The 21,529-nt window shown below is 32.4% G+C and overlaps 1 protein-coding gene across 1 annotated transcript; it reads right to left on the bottom strand.

Annotated features, from left to right (window-relative positions):
- Window positions 1–1,032: 1,032 nt before the first annotated feature.
- Window positions 1,033–16,803, bottom strand: LOC148604566 (electron transfer flavoprotein-ubiquinone oxidoreductase, mitochondrial-like). The gene is made up of 14 exons (XM_088549071.1): window positions 16,734–16,803; window positions 13,217–13,324; window positions 12,086–12,238; window positions 11,258–11,334; window positions 10,527–10,608; window positions 9,751–9,869; window positions 9,219–9,296; window positions 8,224–8,436; window positions 7,464–7,535; window positions 6,512–6,655; window positions 5,950–6,124; window positions 4,199–4,381; window positions 3,430–3,651; window positions 1,033–2,820 (listed from the first exon to the last, which is right to left on the bottom strand). The coding sequence occupies exons 1-14, from the start codon at window positions 16,786–16,788 to the stop codon at window positions 2,657–2,659; spliced, it is 1,845 nt and encodes a 614-aa protein (XP_088405197.1). The 5' UTR covers window positions 16,789–16,803; the 3' UTR covers window positions 1,033–2,656.
- Window positions 16,804–21,529: the final 4,726 nt, after the last annotated feature.

The raw sequence follows: 21,529 nt of genomic DNA, 5'->3' as shown, positions 1-21,529 counted from the left end.
GGCCGAAAAACAAATCTTACATATATACGGATATGTTGATACATGGAACTGACTAATGAAAATGCACCAAATGAATCTTTAGTCGATAACTGTAAAAATTGTTTTATATTTGAATATAATTTAGTATTTTGTTATATAAACTATAGTATGTTTTAAATAATTTATTCATGGATTTTACCTGTTGATGAATTATTTTTAATTATATTGTATTATAGCTACCGACTGTTACTTAAGTTATAATTACATTTTGCGTTTACCAGTTTTTTTAATGTTTTTTTGACTTATATATTTAATATTACCAGTACAAAAGAAAAAATGTTAAAGCTAATACATGCCTAATACTGATTTCCCCATGAAAAATATTTTAATGCTGTTAGTTTCATTCTACTACACATGTCTCTAATGTTATTACAAAAAATGGTTGACTTGCATGTTTTCAAAACCCTACAATTATCAATTATCAAGCGAGCTGACCACATGTTATTAGCAATGTTTTACAGTGATGATACAGATATTAATACTACTTTTGACTCGTATCAACCACTTCCAATGTCAATGTCTAATCTACCCACCATGAATTACGTAACTGACAATTAACTTCAATCTGGTTGTTAAGTATATTCATACAGGAGTTGACATGATTAACAGTTAATATTTTCTATTATTGTATTAATATTTTAGAATAATGTGCATTCTAGAGATTTATTTCCATATCAAACCTTTATATATTACATCAATAAAATGAAAAATATGGAGAAAATGTTATATATATAACCTGAAATAAAGCTTCTTATGGTATTGCTTAAATTTTTCCTCCTTTAATACGATAGCCAATATTTTAAATATGGTTTTTAAAGAATAAGAATATAAAAATTATATGAAAACGTGACAACTTTTGAATGCACAGTATTTTTTTCTAAGAACATACTTAATATTTTTTTGTTATTTTATTTTTTTTTTGTTTTGTTTTTTCAATATATAATTTTTCTTGAGAAAGTGTTAATAGATATAGTGATATTAAGTACTACAAGGTGCTTAGTATTGTTTAATATCAAATAAATGATTAAATTTAAGAGAAATAGCATAATTAATGTAGACAAAAAATGACCAAGGACTTTCTAACTGCTACAGTATAGTAGGCTTTAGTGAACTTTAACCCAGAAACAATTCCTGAACAACACCTATAATGTAGCAAAATACAGCAAATTACAATCATGACCTGGGGAGGAAACTGAAAATGGTTAAAAAATGAAAGGATAGCATGTGGAAAACCCTGAATCTTCTGTTAAAATAAGTAAGCAAACAAATACTGTGAAAGTACTATTGTTCATAGGGTATCAATTTTCATGGTTTTCATGGGTAGGCCAAATCACAACATTTGGTAACTAACGAAAAGGAGATTCCCATTGATGTGTATACTAAAAACCTCGAATTCCAGAATCCACTACCTTGTGTTTCTTCCTTGATCCACAAAAACTGGTATTCATGAATTAAAGTACTTTCACAGTAGGTGCCATTTCTATACAATAAAACATTCACCTCATATCTCACTGTGAAACAAATAATACTTAGCATTATTCTTTAACAAAAAACCTAAACAATGCAAAATTGCAATACTGTATCTTTTGTGGAGTTACCATTATCATGGTTTTTTTATGATTCTGCTGAAACATGAAAAAACTACGGCTGTCATTAGAAACTATGATAATATAACCAAAATAATATAGGCCAATAGGATTACTGCATTTACTTTGATATTGTCCTAAATGGATAACATAAAACATTTGCTTGTAAGTACAATAGGATATATGCTTTGATGGATAACATTTACCAATATCAAATTTTTTTTTTTATGTAGTAATTAATGTTTTGATATTCTAATGTTTTTAGAATTATCAATGCATTCTTATATAATTTTGTTTCAATATGTAATTACCAGACAAGTCAAATATCAATTAAAACTTCTCATTTGAACAAATGTAATAAAACATGTTTATCTCCCTTGTAAATTATTTTTCTACTCGTCAATTAAATTCTTTAAATATTGTCTACTGATATTAATCTCTTCTATATAATATCTATCTGGTAGTTTCAAAACATACAAAAAAAAATAACGAATACATTTTTGAAAGATCTGAATCTTGCATTTATGTAATACAGTGATATTTAAGTAAATATTGAAATACATCTGAAATAATCATAATTTTAGCTTCTGCATCAATACCAGAATATTTTCAAGCTTTTAAGTTGAAATAAATGATGTAAATATATATTTACCGTACTACTGTCTAATAATTATATATTTTGTCATGTGACTGCATATGCTTCAGAAGAAATACAAACTGTATTCAATAATTTCATTTTAATAACCCAATTTTCTTTACTTTCTTGACTCCACATTTACTCCAGCATTAATATATCATGCATAAAAAAGTGTAATGATGACACATATATACATACATGTATATTAACTCTAAACATATACACATCCATTAAAACCACAGATGAAAATTGATTCCATTCATACTTGTAAATTAATTTACTATCAGGAAGAATGATCTCTCTCTCAATCATACTCCACATTTTGTTCACAAGTACTTGTCAGATCACAAAAAAATACATCACAGAGTTTCAAAATTTCTAATTGCTATGACCATCACATTCCATTATAGGCAGGTCCTTCCCCACCCTGGGGACACACCCAGTTTATGTTCTGACTAGGGTCTTTGATATCACAAGTTTTACAGTGTATACAGTTCTGTGCATTGATTTGAAGTCTCTTGCCACTACCATCCTCAGTTTCTATGTACTCATACACTCCTAAAATCATAAAGCCATAAGGTAGAAATACAATGTGAGGAAGCAATCATTGATTTCACAAAAAAGAACATTTATGGAACATTAAGTGATATTATATTATGGTACTAAACAACTGCAAAGTTTCCAAAAAAAAAATATGATCTGTTCTCAATGTATCATCTGGAAACCATCAGTGGAGGGACAAATGGATAAGCATGCAAACTTTTCGCCATCAGGGGAGGGACAGATGGATGGACATGCAAACTTTTCAGATGGTATTACATAATACCTTGCCACTTTGTGTGACATGGTATAAAAAGTGTAATATTGATTGCAAGTAATGATGTCTAAGTGCAATTTTTTACTATGATATCATTGCTTAAATTTTACACCTACATTTCTTACTGAGGGGACACATTTTTATTAGTAAAATAATAGTAAACTCTTTGGGCAAATGTTCTCCATGTTTGAGAAAAGTAATCATGAATTAATGCTTTAATATATATACAAGTTTATAGTCCTGTGTAAAATGGCCCACATGCTTTGATGTGGTTCAACTGTGATAAGCAATAGACTAAAACCAAATTAATTTCTATCTTCCACCCTGATTGTAAACATAACATTTCTCACCTGCGGGACAGAATCTTTGTTCAGGGCCATTATATACAGACAGGTTTAGATTAGCTGGTGTATCATCGTTCAGTAATGTTAAGTGAGCAGGCTGATCATGGTCATGGTTTGTTCCAGTTAATGCCACAGACTCCAACAGGTCAAAACTTATCTTACCATCAGCTTTAGGATACTCTATTGGTGTACACTCAGCAGCTGGTTTAAGCTTGGTGTGATCAGCCCCTAAAAAAAGCATAAGATATATTATGATTTTACGGCAAAGTACTGCTACAAGAAATATGAGCAACTCTATGATCAGAAATGTAAACTGTCTTTGGTCTTGCAATAGACTTTTTAAAAAAACGACTAAGTTGGTTGGCTGTAACATTTTACGAACCAACTTTTTCTGTCTACATTGGTCAGAAAAAAAAAAGACTTTTTTATGTGCCATAAAACAATGTTGTAAAGCATTCCTTGAAAAGTTATATATATTTTACATAAGCAACTAATGAACAGAGCTCAGATTTGCAGACAAAAATTGGCGAAATGTAAAGTATACCTAGTACATACACATCTTCATATGGTAATTTAAAAACATTTGTAAAAAAATTCTTTTACTATAGTACAAAATTTTAATTCAGTACTTTATGTCCATAAAATTTCTTGACAGACAGACAGACAAACCAAGTAAAAGTATAAGCACTCACATAACTGATGTAGAAAACTACTGGTACAAAGAACTGACAGAAGCTTTCATTCAAATTTCAAGCATACATTTATGAATAACTACCTCCATGAGAGAGAGTCCAAGGTTCCTTTCCTCGGAGAAGAACATAGAACAGACCAGTATAGGCAAGTCCTCCATATAGACCAAATCTTGTATTAAATGAAGGACGAACATTCCTGACTGAGTAAAGCTCATCCCATATCCAGCTCTTTCTTATCTGCTCTTCATACATCTCAGGATTTAAACCTAGAAAACCAACAAAACAATTAGTATCTTTCTTTTACATAGAACATCATTAATAACTTGAATTAATTGTATATGAGAATGTAGAAAGACAGACATACCTGCAATTTCTGTAGTCTTAAATTTGTGTTTTGTCAGATTTTACATGTATTTGTGTGTTATACATGTAACAATATAGTTTTGTTTCAAATGAAATTTATGCTTGAGTAAACTACATCAACTAAGATTATCACATGTACTGCACATAAACAAGATACTTTAGTTAGAAACATAAATGTAATAATTCAAATGTTGGGAATAATCAGCAATCTTTGGGAGAAAATAGAATTGGAAGATAGATGTACAGATTATGCACAAATACACATGTATTTGCTAAGGAAAGTGAAAAATTTCAGTTAACAAAAAATCAAGCTAGAGATAATAAAGGCATGCATGAAAACTTTTTGAAATATAACAAAATAAAAATAGGGCATTAATAGAACAGTAAGTGATACACAGCCAAGTAATGGTAAAAAAGGGGATGGCAAAATGTTCAAAATGGCATAACTCCAAAACTACAGTTCAGATTTACCGGCAGCTGAAAATTAAACTTCACCAGCATTTTATGGTACTTATCAACTGTGCAAAGTTTTTGAAGAATTCATTGATCTGTTCTCAAGTTATTACTCTGGAAACTGTTAGGGCACAGACAAAGGAACAAATGGACATTGAACTTTTTGGAGTGTATCACATTATAACTCACCACTTCATATGGTGGGGTATAAAAATGCATTATGAATAAAATAAAATGTTATTTGAGTACAAATGGCTCTGTCCCTCTTAGGCTGTCTTAAATCATATTACTTTCATACTGTATAAGTACTAATTTTCACAGTGGATAGAAAAGTGTGAAAAATATTACCCGCGAAATTGATTTTGAACACTTTATAACGCTGATCATTGAAAATTGATACCTGCAAATATGCTCACTTTACAGAATCCGCGAAAATTACCAACAACGAAAAATTAGAATGTTCAAAGTGTTATATCAAACATTCATCATTAGGGTGAATTCTTGCTGTCAAACCATTGTTCTGATATTAACTGTGATTGCAATCTACCATTTTTATTTACTTTTATACCTCTAGAGTGCATTTCATATGCAAATTGCAGAACAAGTCAATGAATATTGATAAGGTTAATTTTGCACTTTTTAACTGATTTATTGAGGTGTTATAAAATTATTTTTACACAAAATCTTCACTATCAGAACTTGAAAATATAATTGAAATATGTTACAGCCACTGAAGTGTAGTTTATTAACATTTACAAAAGCTGACACTATGTTGATTAGTACAATTGTTTTTTTAACAACAAAAGGGGGTCAAAAGTGAGATAAGTAAGTCAAAACAATAATTTACCCATTTATTACACATTGGAATAACTACACATACTTTGGTATTTCCTGATTTCGTTTCTCAATTCAGAATAGAGGTGTGGACTGAAGAGAATTGTGAACAATATGCATTCTTACCTCCAAATACAAAAAAATAATATATACAAGTCAATTGTCTTCTATTAAAAAAACATACCTGCTGTAGGAGAATTGGATACAAGAGTTTCGTTGTGTAGAGTTTCAAATACAGACTCAGCAGCTATCATTCCACTCTTCATTGCATTGTGTGTGCCTTTGATTTTTGGTACATTCATAAAACCTGGACTACATCCTGCTAGACAACCTCCTGGGAATGTCAACTTAGGGAGGGACTAAAACATAAAAAAAAAACCTGGTATTAAGCTAGAATGCAAACTGCCAGACAACCTCCTGAGGATGACAACAGGCAGAAACTGAAACATAAATCTGAAATAACAGAGACTACAATCTGCTTTCCAGCCTCCCACTTAGAGGGGGTTGTAATATACATTGTACAAGCACGCCAACCTTCTATGAATGTCAACTATCCGCAAAGTATAACACATGACATTTCCATGACTAAAATGCTTGACATTCTGGAATGTAAACTTAAAGAGGGACCAAAGAATATGTATATGACAAATATCAAATCTCTGCCACTTTTATAAGACTAACTGGAATTGTGTACTATGGGTGATCACTGCCTGCAGGATTGAAACTATTTCACAGTGTCTACTTACCTGGAATCCTCCTTCATTTAATGCTCTGGCACCATATCCTATTCTCTTACCACCAGACAATGTAGACTCTATTGATGGATGGTGCTTAAATCTCTGGAACTCTCTAAAGGGACTTATGTAAGGGTTCTGGTAATCTAAACCAACCTGGAGAATAACAAAATGAACAAATAACACCAGCAATAAACTAGTGTTTTTGTTTTCCAAAATGTCATTACCTGTAATTCAAAACTCAACTTAGGCAATGTTTTTTAAATTGTTGGTATTCAAAAAAACTTTAAACATGTCAAGATGCAGGTACTTAATTCATTAGGAATTACTTTAAAACCATATAGCCAATTTCACTACCACTTGCCACAATATCTTTGCCATTTTGCTTGGCCATTATGTCATTAGTAATGCATGCTGGTGTTGCCAACACTAAGTCATTAGATGCAAAAAAAAAAAGATTATCAATTGTCTTCAGTTCCATTAAGATTACTATAAATGTATTAGATTTCACTGTTGCTAATGTCAAGTGAACATATTTACACGGTTTCAAAAAATAGTAAACGATATATCGTCATACAAGTCAATTTGACAGGTACTCTTTTTTGGGCTTTTCTTTCCGCCTTGAAAAAATCAAATTGGTACACTGCAAAAATTAATACATTTACAGTTACAGGTAGCACTCTGGTCTTGTAATTACAATGACCAGGAGCAAATTTACACCATAGGTTCTGGGTTCTGTAATTTACCCTATTAACTAACTTTTCATTGGTCAATATAAAAAAATCAAGAGGACCTAGGGCACATTGACATGCAAACAGACACAGAAAATGTGTCATAATTGTAGTGGTAAACAGGTCTTTATAACCTGAAATTACAAATTGTCATATCTCTACTGCAGTGTAAAATTGTTACCTTGGGACCTCTTTATGCATGAAATGCAATAAAATAATGTATAAAGTCTTACCACCATTCCTAGAGTGACTAAAGGGCCTTCATCTAGATGGTATAGAAATGTTCCACCGTAAGTATGTGAATCCTGAAACATACATATAAACACAAGAGAGTGAACTTCAAATATAAATGTGTATGTCAAACTGAAGTAAAGGTAGAAACAATATTACTGTACCTTAAACTCATATCTTTTATTCTTCAATTTAACTATAAAAATAGTCCAGTTAAATAATGTACAACTATTTATTCAGTATTGTTTTCAATAGAAAACTTTACAAAAAATATTTTTTCTATATGAGGTAGACATAGGGTAAGGGATACAACTCTTACAAACCAATGAAAAGTTTGTATTCAGCATTTTACATCAATCTTATGTAAACATCAAAGTAACTTGGACTGATTTCATTCTGTTTCAAATGAAAGCTTGATAGACTTGGTGAAATTTAATGTGATACAGACATACTAGAGAGAGAGTTATGTCCTTACCCTAGGTCTACCTCCTTAAGTCATTTGAAAAAACAATATTTTTGTGTAAAAGACCTAAACAAATGTTTTAATCTATTTATAGGGAAGCTTTCATCTTGAAATCTTGACTGGTTTAAGATATGTTTTAAATGGTTAGTGCGGAACATTGTGTTCACACCATGCAGTCTTTCTGTCAAAAAATGTCTGTCTGATTTTACATGCATAAAATCATATGTTTCCATTACAGTCCTGAACATATGCTTCCATAATATGAAAACATGTTACATTTTTCCACAGGCAAAACTTACAAAAGGCCATCCTATAGTATGTTCCACTCTGCCAGGCCTATGTTTTTCGGGATCTATTTCCCACAACTCTTTCAGACCTATACCATAAGACTGGGGCTCACAATCTTTCCTGAGATCAAATTTTTTATACAATTGTTTAGCTAGACAACCGTGACATCCTTCACCAAATATGGTCACTTTAGCATGTAACTCCATCCCTCTTTCAAATGTTTCCTGAAATGTTCAAATTTACATATACATTATTGATGTGTTGAAAGATGCAACACAGATGAAATTTAAAATCATTCATTTATTAACTAAGACGTAACTTAACAATGCCAACAAAAACCAGACAGTCGGTAAATCTTATGAAAATTAGATTTACAACTAAACAGAATCAAAATAAATAAATCTGGAATAAAAAAAAAAGAAGAGCTTTACTTCCTTGTTAGTTGTAGGATAAACTCACCAAGATAATTTGTATATGCCTTTCAAATATAGCTGGTTATCTATATACATGTACTATTTACATTTGTATGTTCTGTCACTTGTTAGAAAATATGCTATACATGTAGTATGGGCAAAACATTTTGGTATAAAGTACATGTAATTACACAAGCTATGACAGTAATATATTAATCCTCCCATAAACTATGCTATGGTTTTGTTTATTTTCAACATCAATGCATTACTTTTCATTTCCTACATTGAAAATTTTAACAATAGTGGAAGAAGATGTCAAATATTCTAAGCATTTGATGTGGTCAAAACCACACAACATTTACTTAACCAAGTTTAATATCTTCTTTAGAGTCAATCATTAAAAATGATACAAAAATTGCAAATATTTTATTTACAATGAACAAAAAACTTGTTAACTTGATAACATCTGTTTTTTTTTCTGTGACATTGAGGTAAGGAGCTGAAAACATTCACTGGTAAGTTCAGAGAAAAGCATGCCTGTGTGGTTGTACATTCTATAAAACAGACAGCATCAGATAATAAAATGTATTTACCTTTGGAGATCCATCTTTATGGATGCCCACATCGTTAGTGGCTATTCCCTTAACACTTCCATCCTCATGGAATAAAACCTGGAAAAAAAAAATTCATAATTAGCAAATTTCAGAATAAACAGCGAAATTACCAACATTTTTTTCTAATTAAATGGTGTTTATTTTTTCATGACTGAAGTCCTTTAAAATATGTGGTACCAAAATAGAGAGTAATTTCACCCTATAACTTGTAATGCCCAACAATAAAAATGTACTTGATTGTAAATGAACTACATGTATCAATAAGTCTTTGCTATATAAATTTCTGACAACAAGCCTGAGCTAAAAAAAATTAATGAACTTATATAGTAATCATTGGCATGTTAGCCAAATTCTGCAAGCCCACCAGCATTTTCACCACCCATGGCTGTTGGGCTGGTGGTCAACTATTTGATGATTGTCTTTTTTGCTCATTAATTTTTTATAAAGGAACAATGCTTGCTTCTGCTTTATCTTCAGATTTAAGTGGCTTATCTATATTTTGTTTTCTAACCTCACTGGCAGCATATCCAGGATAAATCTCCACACCAAGTTCCTCAGCCTGCTGACCAAGCCATCGTACAACATTACCTAAACGTACAATGTAGTTACCATGGTTAGCCATTGGCATTCCTGAAAAAAAAAATAACAAATGTTACAAAGGTTGCAATGGAGGTGACAAAGTTCTATTTTACCTGCATGTTTTCATATTAATACACATCATATCCACATTCCAGCCAAGCTTCAATCTACTTACACTGGTTAAATTGGACATCAAATTTTTTTTTCTTTATTCAGTAATAGTCTTTGGTCAAATATTTTTTTCCTGAAAGTAATCATTCAGTTGTTATATCTGAGCGGATTTAAACCTAATTGTTTCCTTAATTCATTATGATACAATGACTGCAAAAAATTACCTCAATTTTTTGGACCATTCAGAAAAAAAGGTGATTTTTGTGAAATACATGAAATCAAAGGTCAGTAGTTTATTTAAAAATCTTTCAAACAGAATCAATAGCAAACAACCAGTAACCTATAAAGTCATGTTGACAAACTTATCCCAATATCAATTGGAAAAAAAATCTGAAAATATGAACATACATGTAACAGACAGATTGATGGAATGCCAACTTTATCCCCTTCAACCCAAGATATGTGACTGCAAAACTTCACAAAGGATTATTGTGAATTATCAACACACATTTCATGAAAAACATTAAACTCTTATGTAATATGCAGGTTTTTAACACCTCTGGTTTTACAGATAACACAGATTCCAAAAATACATACCTGAGAAGACTGGTATAGGTATGGCACTTTTCTCTGTTAAAAGAGAAAATTTATCTTCTGTGACTAGTGTGCTAAGAGGAGCCTGAAAGGTGCATTTAGAGTGAATAAAGTTTTAAGAAGAAAATACATTTACAAATACACAATGAGCTGTATAAGCACTGTGTTATGTTCAAAAAACATGTTTTCTGAAAACAACAAAACAGTACAATGTAAACAATTAAACACTGAAATCCTTTTTTTCTAATTGGTAGCAAGAAACAAGACTACAAATATATTTTTTGCCTTGTATATACATATAAGTTATTTTTATATAGCATTGCAACATTTTGTCGATGACAATTACATCTTGAATAACTACAGGAAGTAAAATTATTTGCATCTATGAATTACTCCAATATTGTGTTAAGTACAGGAATAAGCAATACAAACATCTCTATACTGTACCCTTACTCATTTACACAGAGGAAAGATAGCTATAATAAGTTGAAACTATATAAAAAGCTTGTTTTGAGGTAGAAGTTTAATGGTAGTAGTCCTTAACATCTTTTTTCATTTTATAATGTCTTAAATGTTTATTTGGGGTATCAAGCTTTAAACTGAATAGCTGATAAGTTAACTAACAAACTTTACAAAAGAGAAACAAATGGACAGTACCCTTAAGAATCGACTTCTAATGGAAGTAAAACAACAACAAAAAACTGAAACTGTAATAAAAAAATAGTAATACCAACCCCTTTTTCTTTCCAATCAGGGAAAAGTTCATTTAAAGCTTTTGGTTCAATACATGCTCCAGAAAGAGTGTGAGCTCCTGAAAAAAAAATGATACACAGGATAGTACAGTACAGTACAACACAGGATAGTATAATACAATACAACACAGGGTAGTACAGTACAGTACAACACAGGATAGTACAGTACAGTACAACACAGGATAGAATAATACAGTTCAACTACATACAACACAGCCATTGTGCAGTACAATACAGCTATTACGTTAATTACAACAACTGATCATAGACAACTATCTCAAACAAGAATGGAACAGGCTATAAAAATGTATGCCTTTCATTTGAATCAAGCAAATGTCAGCCATTGTTGTTTACTACTGTAAAAAACAAGTCTGGTCTGGAGAAAATATGAAAAAATATCTGAATTATTCAAGGTGGGCAGGATCAATCATTTTTTTAATTTCACTTTTTTTTTCATTTTGGTGAAAAAAGTCTAGGTCGGTTGGGTGACTGGAACACATATATTTTTTATTTGATCTTACCTGATATTAAATTGAAAAAAAAAATTCAAACAAATAATTTATGGACTTCCAGGTTAAAGGTCAAGATATTTATCTAAAATTTTAAACTCAGACTAAATGATTGAATAAGATACTATTTTCACAATTAACACATAAAAATTGTACATTTATATAATATTATCATCATGAAATACATAGTACAAAGTTAGTAGCAAATGCTTAACAAATTCAAATCAAAATTAAAATATCTTTCAACCATTCTGGTAGAGGAGGACAATACTTAGGGATTATCATAATCTTTATTTCTTACCTATTTCAGGAGCTTTCTCTACCAAACAAACCCGCAATTCTTTGCCATGTTCGTTGGCTAATTGTTTAAGTCTACAAGCTGCAGACAGTCCTGCAGGACCCCCTCCAACTATCAGAACATCTGCTTCATCTTCATAACGGGTCATATCCACATCTGATAATTTATACATAAACGGTTAATTTTTAAATAATAAAATTATTCAAGATCACATAAACACATGTCAGTATGATATAATTTCTTGAAAACTCAATAGACATTTTTGAAACATACAATTTTATTCCGAGATGTTTTAGCCAAGCTTCATGCAAGTAACTAAAAGATTTACAGCTATTTAGGAAGTCCTTTACATGACAATAGACTTAGAAAACATTTTCATGACTGTTTTAAATTTTGACTTTTACTTATCTCTTAGGTGACAGATTATTCCTTTTTTTTGTTAGTGAAGTAAAGTGAGACATGTACATGTAAATTAATTATATACTTAAATAGTACACTGTATTTTTAACCACTTTCAAGAAAGTCCTAGGATATAAAATCTGTCCAGACTACAGATTAGAAAGGGTCATATTTTAAGCACCTTTAATACACAGTCAGAGTTATTACTCCTCCTAAAAAATAGCAAGTCCCCTTACTCCCTTGCCACGAAAATGTCAAGTCATGTAAGGAATTCATAGGGTCCAAGAAAAGTGAAGGATCTTATGTTTTGTGTGCTTTTTGACTCAACATCAATCATTTCTTGATGGTCATTTTTTTATACTATCACAAAATAAGGTAGTTTCTATATTACTCTTTTGTCAACATGTTCAAATGATAATGTCACTTCTACAGTGTGTATTGTAGGAGTGCCCATTGTCCAAGGAATAGGTATAGCCCTTACCTTAACTTCGTATTTTTTTGTGTATCTTTAGCTTGACATTTGTTCAATGCCACAGGGGGTTCTATCATTAAAATTTAAAATTGCCACATGGCAAGCTTAAACCATTTTTGTTTATATGGAAATAGTTATAATGTCTACTTGATCACTCTAACATTAGAAGGATGCTTATTAACTGAAATATTCTGTATTAAGGATAATGGGAAACTTTTTTAAAAACTAAAATAAATTTGTGAAGTACAATATACTATACAAACCTTTCCACCTCTCATCATTTTCCCTTGGGTGTACACTATAATGAGTTGTTATCTTTGGAGATGCTGAGTACAACCTGACATGCTTACACACAGATACAATTCTAGACACTGAAAAATGAAATATCTGAATACTAAATTCTAAATGTATCAACTTTTCACAAATTTTCATTCCTATGTTTACATAGAAAATTACAGTGCACTGACTTGACACAAAACTGATATACAAATGAGGCTTAAAACCATTGGAAATGGAAGGCTGTGTCAAAGCATTTTCACAGGTTCAATCGGGCTCATGCCAAAATGGAATCAAAAGATTTTGTCCAGTGATGATTTTTTAAAAATTTTTACATACAGGCATTGAAAAAAAATAAGTATTCAACAATAAATAAAATACATGTCCATTCTAACCTAAGTATATTGATATATACTTTACACTGTAGAATTACAAAAAATGTATTTTTGTACATTTAACAATGTATAATGTAATTTAGCAATTATACTGTAGTAGAATATTTATTCAGTAAATACAGCTGTTCATATCAAATTTTTTCTTATGCCTTGGTATCTACTTTTACTAGAATGAGGTGCTTGTTGTAACTAATATCAGACATAATTGATTAAATGGTGTTGAACAGCCAAGCAGCAATATTTCAGCTATATCTGGATGATGAACATGAAATGGATGATAAAACGAATATGAAATAATGATGAAATGAAAAATAGGATGGGACACGAGGATAATAAGGTCAATGAGTTTCGATTGCCACTGGAAATGGGGAGAGTTTGGTAGGGTCAGACAATTTAGCCTCCTGTAGCTAAGTCGAGTACTACAGGATGGTTCTTTAATGTGCGAGTAACATGGCATTTTTCCCAACACTGGGCACCATCATGGTTTGTGGTCAGGCTTAGTGCTGCCCCTGACACTCGGACCAGCGCAGTGCCCTATTACATTTAAAAATAACAAATCAATTGCTTGAAGAAGTGTAATGGGTAACAAAATAATTTTTCTGCATTTAATTATTTCCCAGCAATGTCCAGGAAAAGCCTGAAAGCCCGTTTATTCTCGGATTTCCCAGTATTCCCCTTTATACTGAAAAAAAAAACAACATTTTTGTGATTTTGAAATGTACGATATAGAAACACTGAGGTGGCTCTAAGTGTTTTTTTTTTTTAAATTCAAGACGGGTATTTGCATATTTCCATTACACTGCTGTTCTCTATACTTCTAAATACTTTAAAATATGACTTTTTCTATGAGGGGCAGAGCTATTTTTACTTAAAGTATGACTCTGTCAATGATGCAATCTAATAGCTTGAACAACCTGAAAATGCCAGACTACCTGTATCACATTGTCTTTCTGCTTTAAAAGTTCAAACAATCACTCCCTAACTGCATATGTCAATTATAAAAAAAAACTTTTTAAAAGTTACTTTCATCAGAACAATTGTGAGCCATTCATGCTTCAGAACAGGACATCATAATATGAAAAAAAGGTGCTATGGGAAAACTTATGATATATGATTTTCCAAATTAGATTTCAATCATAAAAAAGCTTTTAATTTACACTTTTACCCCACTTCCTGTTAAGATTTTTAGTGGTAAAATGGCAGATCACACAGTGAAGGTAATTAAAGCAAATTGTTTTTGATGGATTTAAAGAAGATCAAACTTTCTATAAATGGAAAATTGGTGTAGATTATGACCTTTACATTTCAGACAAAAGTCTGCATTTCAAAATATGAGTATGTTTATGTATTACCAGTTTTTGGGCAGTAGGGCTGAATAATTCCAGAACAATCCTGGATTTCCCAATTTGGAAGGTCTATATTGGCCAGTCTTACCCTTGCAACAGTACTTTTATATTTAGCTTATAGGAACTGAGCGTCATTGATATCCTACATATGTAGATCCTGTATTAAAACATGCACTGTATAGTACAGAAAGAGGCATATCGTGACTGATCACTGACATAGTGGTACACCACTTTAAGACTTAGAGTGGTAGCCAATGACACACACGTAGTCTTAACTTCTTTTTGGAGTTCATTGGGCATAATCTACGATTCAAATTTCTGAAAACAACTGAGATCTATCTATTTGGATTTATAAAAACATTGTGGATGTTCCACCATGTCAGTTGTTATGGTACGACTCTTTCTGTATTGCAGGTAGCTCAAAATTCTTTCTGTCCACAGTGACGTATGCAGTTAGGATATGATTGTTAGAACTTTTTATGCAAATCATGTGTTTTAGGAAGCCTTACATCTTCTTGTTGGTTGAGATATCAGCAATATAATAACATATCAGTGCATTACCAATATAGAGTTAAATAGAATTTGAGTATAAATAACTGTGGTATAGTCTATAGCTCAGTCCAATAGACCAAGGATTTATATATAGCAAGGATTGGAATCTCACACAATTTTACATAGTACGAAAATAAATATGTTGTGTGGGGCGATATACAGCGAGATTACCCATAATGCATTTCGCTGATGCTGAGCGTGCCCTGTTAATGGCAGACAATTTCCATCGCTTCAACATTTCATCATGTTAAATGTAGGTAATCTGACCAATATGGTTTGAAAAACAAATTAAAATATCCCACCTCAAGTTTTTTCATTGCTTTGTTTTGATCAATACCTTGATATTCAAGACCTAATCTTATTAAATTTTCAACTTCGGTCCCAACTCCGGCTGGCGGGCAGGCTACTATTTCTAACTCTGTCCGAAGGTGTACTTCTCTCCTCATTAAAAATTCAAACTCCTTTTTCCAAACATAATCAATGGTCATAAAATTTGTTAAAAATTGATAAGAAATAGTATGAGGGTGTATACAAGGAGTTTTATAGTAGTAGCTTTCCCTGCATTTGTGATATCAAATTTTATACAAACTTTTGTTTGTCGCACTCTCGAGATAGACATTCCCTCCTAAATTAAAGTTCTAACTCCTTTTTCAAAACCAAAACGATCATCATAAAATTTGTTTTAAATTGATAAAACTGGTCTGACAGTGTATATAAGGATGTTTCTAGCTGTAGCTTCCCCTGCTTTTGTGATATCAATGTTTTATATGACCTAATTTTGACTCTATAGGCAGCAAGTAGATGTGGTTATTATACTGAATTCTCGCCATACAAGATATTGTGATAATTTACGGGATGCGAATCCTTCTATTATATTTAACTCCTTGATCAGACATAGGCAAAGCATCTACCTTCTACATATAATTACATAATTCAGAACACTGTTTTTGGGGTTTGAATGTACTAAGATGAAACCATAAACAATATATATCACAATGCTTAGTTATTTATTTTAACCCATTTACATAATCCGGACTTTGGACTCAGAGTTACGCAAGCACAAAAAGTTCAAAAACATAAATTAATATATTTTCTGAATAGAAAAATCACGAGAGAGAATTTGGTACTGGTCGAGAATCGAAAGTGCTTTATGATGATGGGGAATATTGACAATGATTCGGGCATTTACTTCGTAAATTTACAAAATATACCTGTTTTGCAACCGTTTGACATGAGCGTCGCCATTTCTGTTATGAATTGTGGCATAGGTCGTAAAAAATGCATAACAATATTCCCAAGAAATATTAATCAAATGAATTATTGAAAAACAACAAAAAAACAACTATTCTTACAATTCAGTCGTATAAAACCCGATTATAAGTCATTAATACAGTGTCGTAAAACGACCCACATGTGCAGTGTCACGTCTAAAAAGTGATTTTACAAACCACGGTGACAGCGGATCTAGTAACCGCTCCACTCCGCCCTTCCGTGCGTTTGTCTGTGCGTCCGTCTCCGACATTAATGAGTCCTCACTAGGTTTAATTAAATTTAATATTATTCGTCTATGGTGTAATCTGTAACTCAAAAAGCGGTTGCTATTCGTCCGTCTATAAAACGGACGAATAACCGAAGTTGCCAATCGTCCATCCGGGCAGGCGAATAGCAATAATAATTATTTGTTTAGAGAAATCTGTTTTGGTAAAGTTTCTCGGTGTTCTGTTTAAAGCTTTTGTCTAATATAAAACTTGATCTTTTCAATTTGCCCGATGAAAGCTGAATGCTAGTATTTATTGTATGATCTTCGGTACACCGATACTTCGTGGCTTGTATCATTGCTTTGCACTCCCTTCTCTTACTTAGCAGAGATATGTTCGTGATCTCCTCCATACTATGTATTGGGATTGACTTCATGTCACCTGTGATGATTCGTAATGCCTGATTCTGAACATTGTTCAAGGTCTGGAGGTGGATTTTTGCTGACGTCATCCATGATCGAGCTAGATCCTGCCTATTTCCTTATGATACTTAGATTCCATGTTGCCTTTGCTTCCGCTGATGTTATATGCTGCTTCCATGTCATTCTTTTGTCAAATGTTACACCATATATTTGTTTGTCTTCAATTTCAAGTGGTGTGTTGCCAATTTTAAGCTGTATACAGGCTTGTTTTTTTTCTGGGAGAGTGTGAATGAAGTTTCAGTTGTTTTTTTTTCTCTGTTTAATGTTACACACCATTGCTCATCTCATGTCACTATCTTGTCTAAAGCAGTTGGTATTCTATACTTTGCAGTAGTCATATATTCCTCTGAAATAGCTCTGGAACGAGATCGTTAATTCATATAGAGGATAAATATAGGGTATGTACGTAGCGGAAGTACTTCTCCCTGTGGGATCCCTTGTCTATCAAAACTTTCTAATCCTATACTCTCATCTCGCGCCACTTCACGTGTGTAAGATTCAAAATTCAAAATGTCAATAAAACAGGGTCTCTCTGAAAAATGATCAAAACTTCAATAAAAAATGTAATTTTTGTAGCAAATATTGTATAAGCCTACAGGAAAATGATTCCGGGATCGTACTAGGTAGGTGTGACATGCACGATTTCAACTTCAATCCCGGAATCGGGAAACTTTACATATTGAAGATGTGCACCTCATATTATGGATAAATTCACTCAGTGGTTGAACTGAGCCATTTTTGTCACTTTTTATTGTGATTGGGACCTACTCAGGACCTACTTATAGTACAATTATTGTGTAATTTGTAACTAAAAAGTATTTAAACAATAACATTCAAACTTTGCACAGTGCTTAAATACATATTCAAGATGTGCACACCTATTATGAAGCCGTTCGACTTATTTTTTCCTATATTAATTTTGATAAGTTGAATGAGTAATCAGGGGATCCGAGATTCTAGCGGAAATCGAAAGAATGTAATCCAGGGACAAAGACTGACACAAACAACAAAGAGTATAAAATAACCAAAATAATACGTACAGCAACGAAAGTAAATGAGCCACTTGGACTCCACTAAAAACTGGGAGCATGGACCAGGTGCACCCGTAGGCTAAGATCCCTCTGCTTTTCTAGAAACACCCACCGAGTTGCTCATAAAAAGTAAAGTCCGGGGTAGACGAAAGAGGAAAGGAAAACCATGACACGTTGAACAAGTCGGTTCTCATTGTGCAGATAGATACACCGTAACGATCCACAAGTTCGTGCTGACGACCATAAAACTTCTGTAGTGATTACTTCGATCTTGTAGCAACATAACCCTGTTCTAATTGTAAGAAGTATAGTGCGGTAGAAAAAGTCTGCGTCAGGGTTACGGCATACCGTATATATATATGAGTTGTAATATGAAACAGATGAAAGGAAAGTTAATAATATGGAATGAAGTCATCGCGTTTGTCGTATAATTTGGTCAGTTGTTTTGAACTTCGCCTTTTTTTTTTAAACTTTATGTTGTGAACAGTGTGCAATCCATAACACGAAAAGTATAAGAGTAATATTATTCAAACTTTGCCTAGTGATGATTTTTCCTACATTTGTAGTATGTTGGACCTAGCCATTTTTTTCAACAGTCTATATGCTATCATTAAGACATTACAAACATGGAAATTTGTAACCCATAATACTGAAGACACATATATGTTGACAAATATATGACGGTGACGCAGGTTCAGACATGCATTGGCTTTGTCCTTGTTCTACGTTTATTGTTCGACTGAGGCCTATCAACGAATTTCATTCTCGTTCGGTATTTCAACTCTCCAGTTTTTAGTGGAGTCCGAGTTGCTCATTTGCTTTTGATACTGCGTACGTATGATTTTAGTTACCTCATGTTCTTTTTGTGTATGTTTTAAATGTCTGGTCTTTGTCCCTGGATTACATTCGTTTGATTACCGCTGTAATCTTGGGACCCTTGTTTATTCTTTCTTTGTCAACGACCAGACAAATATAAACTTGTATGCAAACGTTTAAATACTTTCTGAAGTACGATTGTCAAACCCTTTTCTTGAACTAATATACTGGTTAACAAAAATGTTTTTTTTTCTCGCAGACTTGCAATAAATCATTTATTTCATAAACAAATATTTCATTTTCGCAAGTGACAAAATGACCTCAGTAGTCATTAGGAAGCTAAATACAGAAGCTCGTGCAGTAGCAGATATATTTTGTGTATTCAGAAGTTTTTAAAAGATTGCATAAGAAGAAATGCGACTGAGCTGCAATGTGTTTTCCATCGAAAGACTTTCCGAGTCCCCATTAGTGTCAGCGACGATAGTAATGATATGTCAGACCAAACTACATAAAGTAGCCGTTAGCGAGTAATCTACGACCACTTAAACCACAATAACAATGTAAAGATACACATGTCGCTTTTATGCAAAAAAAAAACCCAAAAAACAAAACAAAACAAAAAAAGCACAAAAAAAAACAAACAAACAAAAACACAAAACAAAACACGACAAAAACTGAAATTAATGCAACACAATGTAACTACATTTACAATCTTATTTAAAAAATCACCTTATTACAAGAAAATTCCATATTCTAGGTCTTATGACCATATCCATAAATTAACCAAAACATTTATGTTCCATAAATTAGGCCCAATAATTACAATTTGACTACGTTTTTATTTAAAATCCTTTTAAAATGTCAAAATCTGCCTTTGATGTCTACAATTTAAGTTATGACCAATCGCTAAAGCATGCTAATAGAAACGCAAAGTCTGCTTATATAACAGGAAAATTATGCAAGGAACTATGCTAATTAATACACGGATATATTTTCCGTTGATTTCGTAGACATTTTAAAATCTATTATGTTCATGTTTCAATGTGTTCGCGGTTATACAAGAATCTGCGTAATATCTTTTCTAAAGGTCTCAAGTACCGTGAACCAAGCCCCATAAATTGTAACTTTGAAGTTCTAATTTTTCAACACTGTATATTTCTATTCTCCATACTCAGTTGAAATCCCGACTTAAAAACATTATACATCGTTGTTTTTCCAAAAAAGATGATACACCTAGATACAAATATACAGTTCTTGGTAGAGATTCCTCATACTTTGTAAGAAATAATTCCAAATCATCTTCCAAATATACAGAAGAAGATGCTAACAAAATGCTGGAATTTGTAATCGACAACATATTTGTCCAGTGTGGTGGACGCATTTTTCAACAAACGGTCGGCATTCCAATGGGAGCAAATGAGCTTCTTTACTTGCTGACCTTTTCCTTCACTCTAATGAGGCTGACTTTATAGCTGATCTGATCCGAAAGAAAGAATATCATTTAGCTAGATGCTTTAATCTCAGTTTCCGTATATAGATGACGCAGTATCTTTAAACAATCCTAATTTTGGGGATTTGATACATCGCATCTACCCCAAAGAACTTGAGATAAAGGATACTACAGGCACTGTGAAGTCAGCCTTATATCTTGACCTACACTTAGAAATCGACGGTAAAGGAAAACTATGGACCAAACTTTACGACAAACGTGATGACTTTTCATTCAGAATTATCAACTTTCCTTTCGTCTGTGGCAACATCCCTTCAGCAACTGTGTATGGAGTGTTCATATCACAACTCATACGTTATGCCAGAGCTTGCCGAAACTACGCAGACTTTTTTGTATCTCGATAGAATTCTAACAAATAGGCTTCTGGAACAAGGTTATGTTGCTACAAGATTGAAGTCATCACTACAGAAGTTTTATGGTCGTCATCATGAACTCGTGGATCGTTACGGCGTATCCATCTGCGCTATGAAAACTGATTTGTTCAACGTGTCATGGTTTTCCTTTCCTCTTTCGACTACCCCGGACTTGACTTTTTATAAGCAACTCGGCAGGTGTTTCCATAGGAAAGTAGAGGACGCTTACCCTACCGGTGCACCTGGTCCATGCTCTCAGTTTTTAGTGGAGTCCAAGTTGCTCAATTGCTTTTGTTACTTTGTATGTATGATTTTAGTTACTTTATGTTCTTTGTTG

Source organism: Perna viridis, chromosome 10, assembly GCF_037379345.1.
Source record: "Perna viridis isolate PV_CMFRI_1.1 ecotype Kerala chromosome 10, ASM3737934v1, whole genome shotgun sequence".
NCBI classification, from domain to species: domain Eukaryota; kingdom Metazoa; phylum Mollusca; class Bivalvia; order Mytilida; family Mytilidae; genus Perna; species Perna viridis.
Note: the sequence above shows the minus strand (reverse complement) of the source record. Positions and strands in the feature narration are given on the sequence as shown.

Coding starts and splice junctions, on each gene's coding strand:
- LOC148604566 (XM_088549071.1), bottom strand. CDS start 16,788: ATGCCACAATTCATAACAGAAATGGCGACGCTCATGTCAAACGGTTGC. Junction 6,656..7,463: donor TAGTCACTCTAGGAATGGTG/GTAAGACTTTAT, acceptor GTTATTCTCCAG/GTTGGTTTAGATTACCAGAA. Junction 2,821..3,429: donor ACAAAGATTCTGTCCCGCAG/GTGAGAAATGTT, acceptor TTATGATTTTAG/GAGTGTATGAGTACATAGAA.